General features: G+C 36.6%; 1 protein-coding gene across 1 annotated transcript in view; it reads left to right on the forward strand.

The window, feature by feature from the left end:
- OSBPL11 (oxysterol binding protein like 11) overlaps positions 1–11,036 on the forward strand; it is a 100,439-nt gene extending 89,403 nt beyond the window's left edge. Inside the window, exons 12-13 of the mRNA XM_037131985.2 lie at positions 6,243–6,396; positions 8,695–11,036. Coding sequence (XP_036987880.2) covers positions 6,243–6,396; positions 8,695–8,760 — 220 coding nt within the window. The 3' untranslated portion in view covers positions 8,761–11,036. The remainder of the gene's footprint in view (positions 1–6,242; positions 6,397–8,694) is intronic.
- The last annotated feature ends 1,668 nt before the right edge of the window (positions 11,037–12,704 follow it).

Below are 12,704 nucleotides of genomic sequence, written 5' to 3' on the forward strand. Positions count from 1 at the left end.
ACTATTATCCTTGTCATAGAAACACTTACACATTATTAACAGAAAGACAGATATCACCACCCCCAGCAGAGAAATGGGCAAAGGGTATAAAGAGGTAGCTCACAAAAATAGGGGGAAAAGAACCCCATTAAGACAATGAAAGAATGTTCAGTGTAATTAGAATTCAAAGAAATGCAAATTAAACAGAAGACAATTCATTTTAAAAATAATACCTCTTCGGGTGGAAAATATGAGCAAATAGGTATTTTTATACTGCAGGTTAGAAGGTGAACTGAGACAACCTAGAGAGTGTTTTGGCAATTTATATCACAGGCTTTACAAGTAAGTGAAGTGGATCTGTGTGTGTTACTAAGGTGCAGGCTCCCAGTGTGCTGATAGTGTTTGCTTCTGGAAAGGAGCACAGGGGTCTGGGACAGGAAGGAGACTTCCTTTTCACATATTGTCCTTTGGTACTGCTTAAATATTATATCATGTGGAAGTATTACCATATCAATTTTAAAAAGAATAAAGAAAGCCCTGGCTGATGTAGCTCAGTGGATTGAGTGTGAGCTGGGAACCAAAGGATTGCCAGTTCGATTCCCAGTCAGGGCACATGCCTCGGTTACAGGCCAGGTCCCCAGTGGGGCACACGTGAGGGGCAACCACACATTGGTATTTCTCTCCCTCTCTTTCTCCTTCCCTTTCCCTCTCTCTAAAAAACAATAATAAACAAAATCTTTTAAAAATAATAAAGAAAAACAAGGAAACATTAAATATCTTAAATTTAAGGTCATATAAATGGAACCAAATAGTTTAGACAAGTAAAGGGATTAAATACCCATTAAGCAATCACTCAGGCTGGGTCAAAAATAAAACAGTAATGATTGAAATAAAATACTTTTCTAGGGAGTTATCCTAAAGAAGAGATTTTCAGAGTTTGGTCTACAGACTCCTGGGATCCTTGAGATCCTTTCAGGGCGTTTCCAATTTAACAAAATGTTTTTCATAATAATGCTAAGATGTTGTTTGCCGTTTTCACTCCGTTGGCACTTGCCTTGGTAGCACAGACGCAGTGCGGGGGGCAGCACTGCTGAGCCTTAGCACTAACCAGGGCAGCAAACGGTACTAGAGGTCATTGTGTTCCTCACTGCCGTGAACATGCCATTTTTATTTTATTTATTTATTTATATTTTAAAATGCCAGTTTTTTGAAAAAGAATTCCTCTTAATAATTCCACATGACAAATTGGGAGTAGCCATAAAACACTTGTGCTCAATACTGAAGTACTGTAGTTATGTGGAAGAAAAGCTCTTGGGCAGTTGAGTTACAAGCAAATTACTCTTCATGAAACACCATTTTTGCTTAAAAGGATGATTCACAAACTATAGCTGTTCTAATTTCAATATTAGATTTTTCTTGTGAATGAGTAATGTGAACCTGATACTTCAAAGAAAACAATTTCTGAGTGTTTGTTACAAAGTAAAATTTAAATGGAAACAACCTAAGTGTTCATTGAGGGATAAATAGATCAAGAACTTGTGGTGAGTGTGTGTGTGTGTGTACACATATGTATGGCAATATTATTCATCCAAAGAAAATGAAGGGAATTCTGCCATTTGTAATAATATGGATGGACCTTGAGGGCATTATGCATATAAAATAAGTCAGACAGAGAAAGACAAATACTGTATAATCTCACTTGTGAGGTTTCAGGCATCTGGAATCTAACGAACAAACCACAGTAAGAAGCAAAATAGAGACAGACTGATAGACAGAGACCAGGCTGACTGATTGCTCCGGGGCTGGGCAGGGGTTGGGGGATTGAGAAAAAGAGAAGAAGGACAACAGTGTGGTGATTACAGGGAGGTGGGTGGAGGTGGAAGATGGTATCAGGGGGATAAATGGTCATGGGAAAAAAAGACAATAAAAAATAAACTTAGAAAAAGAGGCAGAGTTAGGAAGTAAAGGAATTGAATGGTGGTGGTCAAAAGTTACAAACTTCCGGTTATAAAATAAATAAGTGCTGAATATGTAATGTACTACATCATGACAATAGTTAACACTGCTGTATGGTATATTTTGGAGGTTGTTAGGAGAGTAGATTATAAGAGTTCTAGTAACAAGGGAAAAAGACTTTATTTATTTATTGTATCTATATGAGGTGATGGGGGTTAACTAAATTTATTATGATAATATCAGTCAGTATTATGCTGAACACTTTGCACTTACCCTGTCCTGTATGTCAATTATATCAATAAACCTAGAAAAAATTAAGCTTCAAGGCAAAATCAGAATTTTTAAAACTTGTACCTGCCATAATGACCTTAGAAGCTTTCCAAGTAAAAACTTTTCTGATGAAATTGGAGGTGATACTAATGAATGTACTCTTTAAATATTACATAATAAAATGTCAACATCTGGAAGATCATGTTTTAAATGATTCATGCATGTTACTACAAAATTATGCATGAGTAAAAATTCTACTTTAGACACAAATTATACCAGTAGATTTCCATGTAGTAGAGTATGAAAAATTCATTGACATTTTTCAGTTTCTACATTGCAGTTAAATTTAAAAAACTAACACTTGAGGAGTTTTGATATAGTATCAAAGAATTGAATTATTTGAAAAACATCTATTAAAATAGTCTTTCCTTTTCCAGCTGTGTATCTGTGAGACCATACTTTATATACCTTAAAACAATATATTAGAGCAAATTAAATGTAGAAGCAGATGTAAGAACCTGGGTATTATTAAACAAGATATGTAAGAGATATTCCTGATTACTCTCTTTGTTAAAATTTTATTAAGGATTTTTTATGTCTAAACTCAGGGGGCTGGGGGTATCTGTCTATTGTTTTCTTTAGAAGAAAGTTTTTAACTACAAATTCAATATTTTTAGTACCTAGGGCTGTTGAGATTATCTGTTTCTTCTTGAGTGAGCTTTGGTAGTTTGTACCCTTCAGGAATTTGTCAAATTTATTGGCATATAATTAATTTCATGGAATTCATGAAGTTTATTGACATAGTTCGTAGTATTCCCATTTTTTAAGAGCGTGTACAGGATCTGTGGTGATGTTGCCGCACTCATTTTTTATTGGTAGGATGTTCTTTTCCTGATCAGTATGATTAAAGGTTTGTTTTACTCAAAGAACTAGTTTTTGGTTTCATTGATTTTTATCTTTCTTTTCCTTTTCATTGATTTCTGCTCTTTTTATTTCCTTTGTTCTGCTTATTTTGTGCATTGTATCTATTCCTTTATCTTCTTAAAATAGAAGTTTAGGTCAGGGGTCAGCAGAATTATTTCATAAAAGTCCAGGAAATAAATATTTTAGGCTTAACGGGCCAGATAGTCTCTACCACAGTTACTCAACTCTGCCCTTTTAGAACAAAAATAGGGATAAATTTATTCTACAAAAATGGGCAGTGGACCATAGTTTGAGCCCCTGGGTTAGGTCACTGATTTTTCTTCTCTCCTAATATAAACTTAGAGGAAAATAACTGTATATTTCCTCTAAGTCTACTTTGTCTGTACCCTGCTACTTTCAAACTTTTGATAGGTATTTTAAAATTTCCCCTATGATTTTATTTGACTCGTGAAGTCATTAAGTATTGTGTTCAATTTCCAAATATTTGGAGGTTTTCCAGATATCTTACAGTTATTAATTTCTGGTTTAATTTCATTTGGTCAGGGAATGCACTGTGGTTGGCGTCGGTCCTTTAAACGTACTGAGGTTTGTTTTGCGGCCGCTCACTAGGTTAATCTTGGTGAATGCTTCATGTGCACTTGACAGGAGTGTGTTCCGTTGAGGTTAGGCACCAGTGTTCTGCAAACATCAGTCAGGTCAAGGGGGTTGGTAGTGTTTTTCTAATCCTCTGCATCTTTACCAGTTTTCTGTGTCCTCATTCACTCATTCTATCAGTAGAGAGTAGTAATTGAAATCAGTTACTGAAATTACCAATTATAATTGGACATTTTGTAGTTCTTTAAGATTTCATATTATTTGAAGTTCTGTTATAAGGGTCGTATACATTTAGGATATTACACGTCCATCTATTGACCCTGGATCATTATGAAATAATCCTTTATCTCTGGTCATAGTTCTTGCTTTAAACTCTAATATCAAGTTGTTATTTTAAAAATATAACTTTGTTGAGATACAAGTTTACACATCATAAAATTACCTGTGTGCTGAATGGTGCAGTCTGATCATAGTCAGTTTTAGAATCTTCATCCTCCCGTAAGATCGATCCCTCATACACATTTACAGTTAATCCTGACTTTCACCCCTAGTCTCAGGGAACCTACTTGCTGTCTCTGTAAATTTCAGATAAGTGAAATCATACAAAATGTGGTTTCTTGTGCCTACCTTTTCTCACTTAACATGTTGTTGAGGTTCATCCATGATGCAGCATGTATCAGTAGTTCATTTTTTTTTATTACTGAGCAATGCTATATATTTTGCTCTAAGTCCCATATAATTCCATTGTATACTGTCACATTTTGCCATGGCTGGTGTGGCTCAGTGGATTGAGTGCCGGCCTGAGAAACAAAAGGTCACTGGTTCAATTCCCAATTGCAGGTTGGGGTGAGGGTATGTGAGAGGCAACCGATTGATGTATCTCTTGCACATCAATGTTTTTCTTCCTCTCGTCCCCTCTCTCCAAAAATAAGTAAATTTTTTTTAAAGGCTCAGTGGAATACCACATTTTGTCTATCCATCCCCATTGATGGACATTTCCAATTTTGAACTATGATGATTAATACTGCTATAAACATTCTCATATAAATCTTTGTGTGGACATGTTTTCATTTCTTTTGGGTAAATACTAGGAATAGAATTGCTGGTTTATGTTGGTAGTTATATGTCTAACTTTTTGAGAAACTGCCAAACTATTTTCCAAAATGACTGTACCATTTTACATTTCCTGATAGCAATGTATGAAGATTCCAGTTCTCCACATTCTCGTCAACATTTGTTACTGTCTTAATGAATATACCCGTTCTAGTTGGTATGAGATAGTATCTCATCGTGATGACTAATGATGTTGAGCATGTTTTTGTGTGCTGTTAGCCATTTGTATACTTTCTCTGGTGAAGTGTCTGCTTATATTTTTCTACCCATTTTCAAAAATTGAATTGTTTGTTCTTTTATTGTGTTAACAGCAGTTCTTTGTAAAATCTGGATAAAATCCTTTGTAGAGTATGTATTTTGCAAATATTTTAGTTTGTTGCTCATCTTTGCATTGTTAATGGTATTCTCTTTTCAGTAAAAAAAAATTATTTTGATGAAGTGAAATTATAAATGTTTTCTTTTGTAGATATGGTTTAGGGTGTTGCATCTCAGAAACCTTTGCCAGCGCAAAGTATTAAAGATATTCACTTTCTTCTTCCAAAAGTTGTATTGTGAGGTTATGGTCTAAGTTCATCTTTTTGCATGCAATATCCAGTTATCTCAGTACCATTTGTTGAATAGACTACATCTTACTTGCCCCAAAGAATTGTCTTGGCATTTTTCCTTTGCTTGGAGTTTGTTTAGCTTCCCCCTCCCTGATCTGCCAGTAAACTCTCCAGTCCAGTGAGTTGGAGTTGTTTCCCTTCTGTTCGGGATTACTGTCCTGTGCTGCCATTTGCTCAGTATCTGAGCAATATTGGTTGTTTCATTCTATTTTGTCTGTTTTCCTAGTTAATTAAAGGTAGGAGGGTAAGTGTGGTGCCCATTATAATCGTCATGTCCAGAAGCAGAAGTGATCTCTTATATTTCAGCTTACATTTTTTTTTCTGTTTAGCATTTCATAAGTTTCTTAAAAATAAAAATCTTGGTCTTATAACTTAAAATATAAATGATTTTTTAAAAGATTTTATTTATTTATCTTTAGAGGGGAAGGGAAGGAGAGAGGGAGAGAAACATCAATGTGTGGTTGCCTTTCGTGCATCCCCTGCTGGGAACTGGCCTGCAACCCAGGCATGTGCCCTGACGGGGAATCAAACCACGATTGTCAGGCCCACACTCAATCCACTGAGCTACACCAGCCAGGGCAAGATATAAATGATTTTTAATTAAAAAAGAAGAAGCAGATTCATCAGCATTTTGGACATTAATATCAGCAACATATCAGTGTTCTTGTAACTCATAGGCATGAAATTATAGACATGATTTAGGACACGTAATTTTTTAAATTTACTGTTAATTGAGGATATCAGTTCTATTTAATATCACCTTGAAGAATGTTTGTAAAATGTGTGACTTTCTGATTTCAGGCGATTGTGGAAAAATGTCACAGACTCGCTGAGGGAATCTGAAATGGATAAGGCCACAGAGCATAAACGTACCCTGGAAGAACGCCAGAGGGCTGAAGAGAGGCATCGCACTGAAACAGGCACACCCTGGAAAACCAAATATTTTATTAAAGAGGTGCGTTCTACCTGTCTCAGACCAAAATTCATTGCCTGCTTAGTGAGAACTTGAGCTTAGTAGGCTTTCTTGAATTTTTATCACCCACACATCTCCATTCCTAAAAATAGTCCAGCTTAACCATGAGCAGTGTTATGAACTTTTCACAATTTGTCAAAACAAAATCATTCCAAATCTGGTCAGGTGACTCAGTTGGTTGGAGCATTGTCCCATACACCAAAAGGCTGCAGGTTCAGTCCCCGGTCAGGGCACATACCTGGGTTGCACATTCATTCGGGGTGTCTCTGAGAAGCAACTGATCAGTGTTTCTCTCACCTCAATGTCTCTCTCTCTCTCTCTCTCTCTCTCTCTCTCTCTTTCTTTCTCTCCCTCCCGCCCTCCCTCCACCCCCTGCCCTTTTCTCTCTCTAAAATAATAAATATTTCCTCAGGTGAGGATTAAAAAAATGAATAAATAAAACAAAATAGTTTACCAACAGTTCAATTGAAATAGATTTGGGGACTTAATTGCCACAGTGAAAATGCTAACAAAATCTTTAATTATAATAATAAAATATGCAGTTTATAATTTTACCGCCTTTGTACCACACTGAAATTCCGTGTTTGCTTTCAGAGACCCTTTTGGTGTTTGTTTTTATTCCGCTCATCCATGCATTTGTTGGCTGTTTCTTATATGTATACCCTTACTAGGAATTGAACCTGCAAGCTTGGTGTATTGGGACGACACTCCACCCAGCCAAGCTAGCTAGTCAGACGGGCCAGAGACCACATTTTAAGAGACACATGAGAAACTTAATTAACTACACAAAAGAAGTGATTACAATCTTTGCAGCATTTAAGGAAAAAATGACAAAGTGAGGCTGTTTAGCCCCCAAAAAACAGAAAATAGGAGCCATTTGTTATAACCTTCTAATATGTGTAGGCTTATTACATAGTACTTTTTTTAGTCAGTTCTAATAGCAGACTTGAGCTAAGCCCAAACTGCTAGGAAGCACATTTTGAGTTTAACATAATGATCTATGTAGAAGAGTTTAATGCACTGTTTTTGTGGTTGGACTAAGTGATTTCTGAAGTCTTTTCTAAATTTAAAGATTTTGTTTTATTTATTGCTTTCCGGTAGCCTCAGATAGGTGAATAATGGACCAGATCTGATATCAAGAAGTTTTCTTGTCTATAGCCAAGTCTAAGGATACCCCCTGAATTTTAATATTGGTCCACCAGGGTGGTATCTTGAAAAAGTAATTTGAATGTGATTTTTACATAGTGGGAATTTATTGCCAGTGGGCATGGTAAGGATGGGGGTGGAAAATTACTAAGAATAACTTGGTTAGGTATCAGGGATTAGGGGGTGAGGAAGACAGCCACTTGCTTGGATAATTAAAGATGGGAGAAGAGGAGTTTGAATGGCTATTAAGAATGAAGTGATTCTTGATAAACTGGTTTATCAGGATTTTTTTTTTTTTTTTTTTTTTGCTAAAACTGGGCTCCACAGGCCAAGATGAAGCTGACTCAAGGGAAGAGTCTCAAAGGGTCTGACTACAGCTTGGTCAGGGAGAGAGTCCATGTCACTATGAGCCAAATAATTTGTGGCCTTAAATCATTTTTGGAACAAGGAGGATAAATATATAAATATATTTTAAAATATAAATAAGTTGAAGGAGATGTTGGAATTAAGGATAGAGGTTCAAACCCTACTGACTTCTAGTGCCGTAAATAAACACTGAACTTTAATCATGGCTACGGTGCCCTCAACCCTGCCGAGCTCCCACCCCAGGATTGTGCATTTGCTGCTGCTCCTTTTTCCCTCAGTCGGTCCTCCCCTGTCTTTAGTCTCTCACTCTACCTTTATCTCCTTGTGGTATCCTCTGTTCACAGGAACAAGAGAAAACTAAAGGGGTAGAGACAGGAAAAAACTAGAAAACAACGCTTGGGTACAGAGATGCCAGTGAGATGGATGGAACAGTCAGGGCCTTTGTGGCCATTTATTTGTGCTCTACCTGCTGCCTCAACGTGCATCTCAGCAAAATTGGCAGAATTGCTGCAACTGACTTCTGCAAAATAAAGTGTTCACAGACTAGATCCTCTTGGACCAGAACTTCTCACCTAAGCGTAGCCAAACCACAGGCATTGTTTCATGTCCTAGTTAAGCACAGAGTTTTTCCTTTACAGAAACTCTGTTTTTAAGTGTGAGAATAGAATTCCATTTCATTTCAACAAGGGTGTTGCTTTTAGTTTTGGTTATTGATTCTGAAAATATTAGAGGAATGGTTCTTTTAATTTATTCTTCTGCTTGTTTCAGGGGGATGGCTGGGTTTATCACAAACCCCTTTGGAAAATAATTCCAGCAACACAGCCAGCAGAGTGACACACACCATCTAAGACTCGACCAAATGAAATTCTTCTCTGTTTACCCTGAATCCTCCCAGAATGGAGTCATTGCACTGAGTGACCTGCTTCCTGATTGCAGACTGAAACTAGCTAAACATGAACGTACCTGTTAGGGTACCACAGAACTGCAGCGAGACCAAAGTGCTGAAGAAGCACTATGGCCCTCTCACCACCTACCTGTCCTCATGATGTGAGCAATATCATCTGAAACCCTCTCATCTGACTCGTTAGATGATTAATCTTTTATCCAGTTCCTGCTCCTAAGCTAAATTTGAATCCCCTGTTTTTGCATGGGGTCAACAGATTAACACAGCAGTGAAAAACTTAATGACTTTCATTTCTTTATAGTGAAAAGTGAAGTCTCTTTCACAGTCTGTGCTTTGCTTTTTGTCAGTAACTTTAAGTTGTCATTGCTCATAAAAAACCAAGAGGAAGAGAAAGACAACCCAGAAGTGGACTCAGCCATTGTGCCTGAAATCAGTGTTAAAAAAAAATCAACCAAGTTGTCGTAACAAGGCATTCTGTTCCTTCAAAGAGACTGTGCCTGTGTCTGAGGGTCTTACCCATCACCCGCCTCCACTGGAACTCTCTTTTAAAAAGTATATTTATAAATTGATTCAAATTATAACCATGGAGAACTTTTTCTTCTGAGCATTTTAATATACTTGAAAACAACATTGACTTGAAAAATTTCAGAGCGTTTTTCAATACCTAGTTTTATTAAATATTACACTTGAGAGACAGTTTTTTAAATATGTTCATGTCAATATGAGATTTTGGCCTTTCTCAAGAACTGAGGCATTAAAGAACATAGCAAATATTAAAAAAATAAAATGAAACTGTTACTTTTTTCGTACTTTTTTTCCACTTGTAGGTTAATATCCAGTATTATGTTTTATCCTTCTGGATGAGTATGCTTTGTGTTACCTGTGTTCATTCAAAATTCAAAACAACTCTTCATATTTGTCAGTAATTCAAAAGTTATGTGCGGTACTGAGAACATGTACAGTATGGTTTTACTATATTTTCTTTTCAAGGAAACGCAAATGCTGAAGAGAGTATGAAATCAAAAGATATCAGGAAATTGTATTCAGGTACAAATCTTTTTTTAAATATTTTATTGAGGTTAAAGAATTTCTGTCAACTAAAAGAATAGTGCTAATTACGGCTACATCATTCATTCAAGTATTTATTGAGCACCTATTTATGGTGCTCAATACTTGTTACTGAAAGCTACCTTAATTTTCCAAGAGTGGTGCCTTATTCTGTTTCTTCTGATGTGGTCTTCCAATCAGTGTGTGTAATACATACCTGTTTTCATCAGCCATTGTAGGTGGCTGTGTCTGTTACATCATCATAAGAAATTTAAGCTTTGTGCTCTGAATAAATTATGTTTTATTGAAGGGGTTAATAGGATGAAAACAACAAAACAATTTTTTCAACAAATTGTAAATTACAAGAAAATAATTGGTTTATGTACAACCATTTTAATGATTCCCTTGTTCATTTTTGCTGTGAAATGCACTGAAAAAATCTCAAAGTGAGTTATAGTTCATGTGTTGGGAAGATTAAAAATTAATAAAATTAGAGAACAATGATGCCTTTGTTTTATGAATGGAGAGAAATCGGAAATTCATATTTTAGTGGAGTTATTGCCCTGTTTTTTGAGACATTGATTTTTTTTTCTTTAAATCCTTATCTTCAGAAATCTCTTAGATAAAGAAGTAAATTTTAATGAGTTTTTAAATTCTTATGAAAAGCAGTACATTTACTAGTATGGTATCTCCCCATATTATTAGACTGAACTCTTTCAACAGGAGTGAGATGCTGCTACTTTAGGGTAATTGTTCTACCCTGTCCTTCTCTTCTTGCCATCTCACTTCTCTCCAAGAAGCAGGACCCAGAGAGTGAGGAAGGAGAATATCTCCTTCCAGAAGCTGCACCGTATCCAGCTGATAAGAGCTAGAGGCTTTTTTTGTTTTTTGTTTTTTGTTTGTTTTGTTTTGTTTTGTTTTAGCTACACCTTATTAATATTTGGCCAGGGAAATGAGTCTTTGTAGCAATTGCTACATATCTGTATCTCTTTTGGGGGGGGGGATAAAGTTTTAAATTTACACCTCCTCTGGCTACTAGGAATTGTATGACAAGAATTCCAAGATTTGAGGTGACCAAATGAAAATGTTCTGTGTATTTGGGCTTTGAAGAAATTGTTGCTCAGAAGGTTTAATGCCCACTTGAAGTCTCTTAGCTAGACCGTCATTCAATAAACATCTGTTGAATATTCCTTTGAGGCTGGGTGGTGCATTAGATTCTGACATGGCAAATATTAATCCCCATCCTTACAGATTTAGATGAAAGCTAAATTCCTGGAAATGGATGTTAACAAGGGCAAGGCTGTTGGTCTTTTCAAACCTTAGAAACACATCATGGGAGGGAGAGTGGAGAAATGAGCTGAAAACAAGGGGATTGATTCAAAGTCTGCATAGGAAGCTATGAATAATGCAGCCAGGTGACTAACCCTACAAAAAAGACTTTGGAGATATCCAACCAAAGAGGCTTTCAAATTAGGAACACAAATGAATTGATAAACTGAATATACTTTTAAGGTAAGAGCTTTCAGCCCCTTCCCTTAGCTCATTCCCAAAATATTGGCAGTTAGCTTTACAGCCTCAGGCAAGCGATTAAAGATCCTTTTTGGGGGAACAACTTGAGAAAAAAGTGCTACAGATATACTTAGAGGGTCCAGCAACAACAACAAAAAATCTTAGCTGACAACCCTGTTAATTACATAAAGCAAAGGCAAAACTCCCTCCAACATAAACAACCCTTCACCCTCCCACCAGCAAACTCCATGCATCCCTCCTCCCACCAACACTCTCTACTAGACAGACATCTTACTGTAGTAGCCAAGGATCAGCAGACATGTGAGGGAAGTCTCCAACATGAATAAAATTATCAAACAATCAAAAAATGGAAATTTGAGGAGGCAGATAATTTGGGAAATGGGGGAAATAGCCAGAAAAATCTTCAAATGATAGGGTCTTGCTTTTATGAAACATGAACAAAATGCTATTTTAACAATGGACTGCTTAAAGAACAAGAACAGGTCTTGGAAACTAAAAATACGATAGTTCGAATTAATAGAAATTCTAAAAGATAAGAGCTCTCACACCTAAAAAATCCACAATTTTTATTTGTTAATTATATCAATAAAACTTCAAAAAATAAAAACTGAAGAGCTCTCAGCAAGTAGACCAAAAGGACAAAAAATGGACAATTGGAGAGAAATATGAAAATTACAAAAGCAATCCAGGATGTCCAATACACAACTAGTGGGGGTTCCAAGAAGAGAAAACCAGCAGAAGGGAAAATGTAACAGAAATATGAATAAATATACAAGAAAATTTCCCAGAACTGAGTGATGTGAATCCAGTTGCAAAGGCCATGAATACCCCTGCACAAGGGAAATTATAGGGGACCATTCTGCATGACAGTGGGAAATATAGCCCAGCTCCCACTTGGAAAGGCCAGTGGGGAGCAAGGTCCAGCACACAGGACCCATGCCCAAGGATAGATTCTCCTCCCATGGGGAATCAGACCTGCATTGTACCCAGACTGCTTTGAGACTTGCTTTTGCTAAAACTCCCTCACTCTGAATTGCAGAAAATGTTTACTGCATATCTCTAAAGTAACTTCCTAAAATCTGAGCTAAACCTCACAAGTATGGAGTGTAACCAGTTCAACCACTTTTCCCTTTGGTAATCTGAGTCAAAGACGTGTGGCTGAACAAAAATGCCTTTGGTAGTAATACTGGATCTCCCTAAGATTAAATTGACCGCTCCTGGGGGTAAAGGTCCCCAAACACCAGTGAGAGCTGTAATTACTTCATCCTGTTCCTTTAAGATGAGCTCGTTGGTGGTG

The sequence above is a fragment of the Artibeus jamaicensis genome, unplaced genomic scaffold (genome assembly GCF_021234435.1).
Source record: "Artibeus jamaicensis isolate MK-2021 breed Jamaican fruit bat unplaced genomic scaffold, CSHL_Jam_final contig_793, whole genome shotgun sequence".
NCBI lineage: Eukaryota > Metazoa > Chordata > Mammalia > Chiroptera > Phyllostomidae > Artibeus > Artibeus jamaicensis.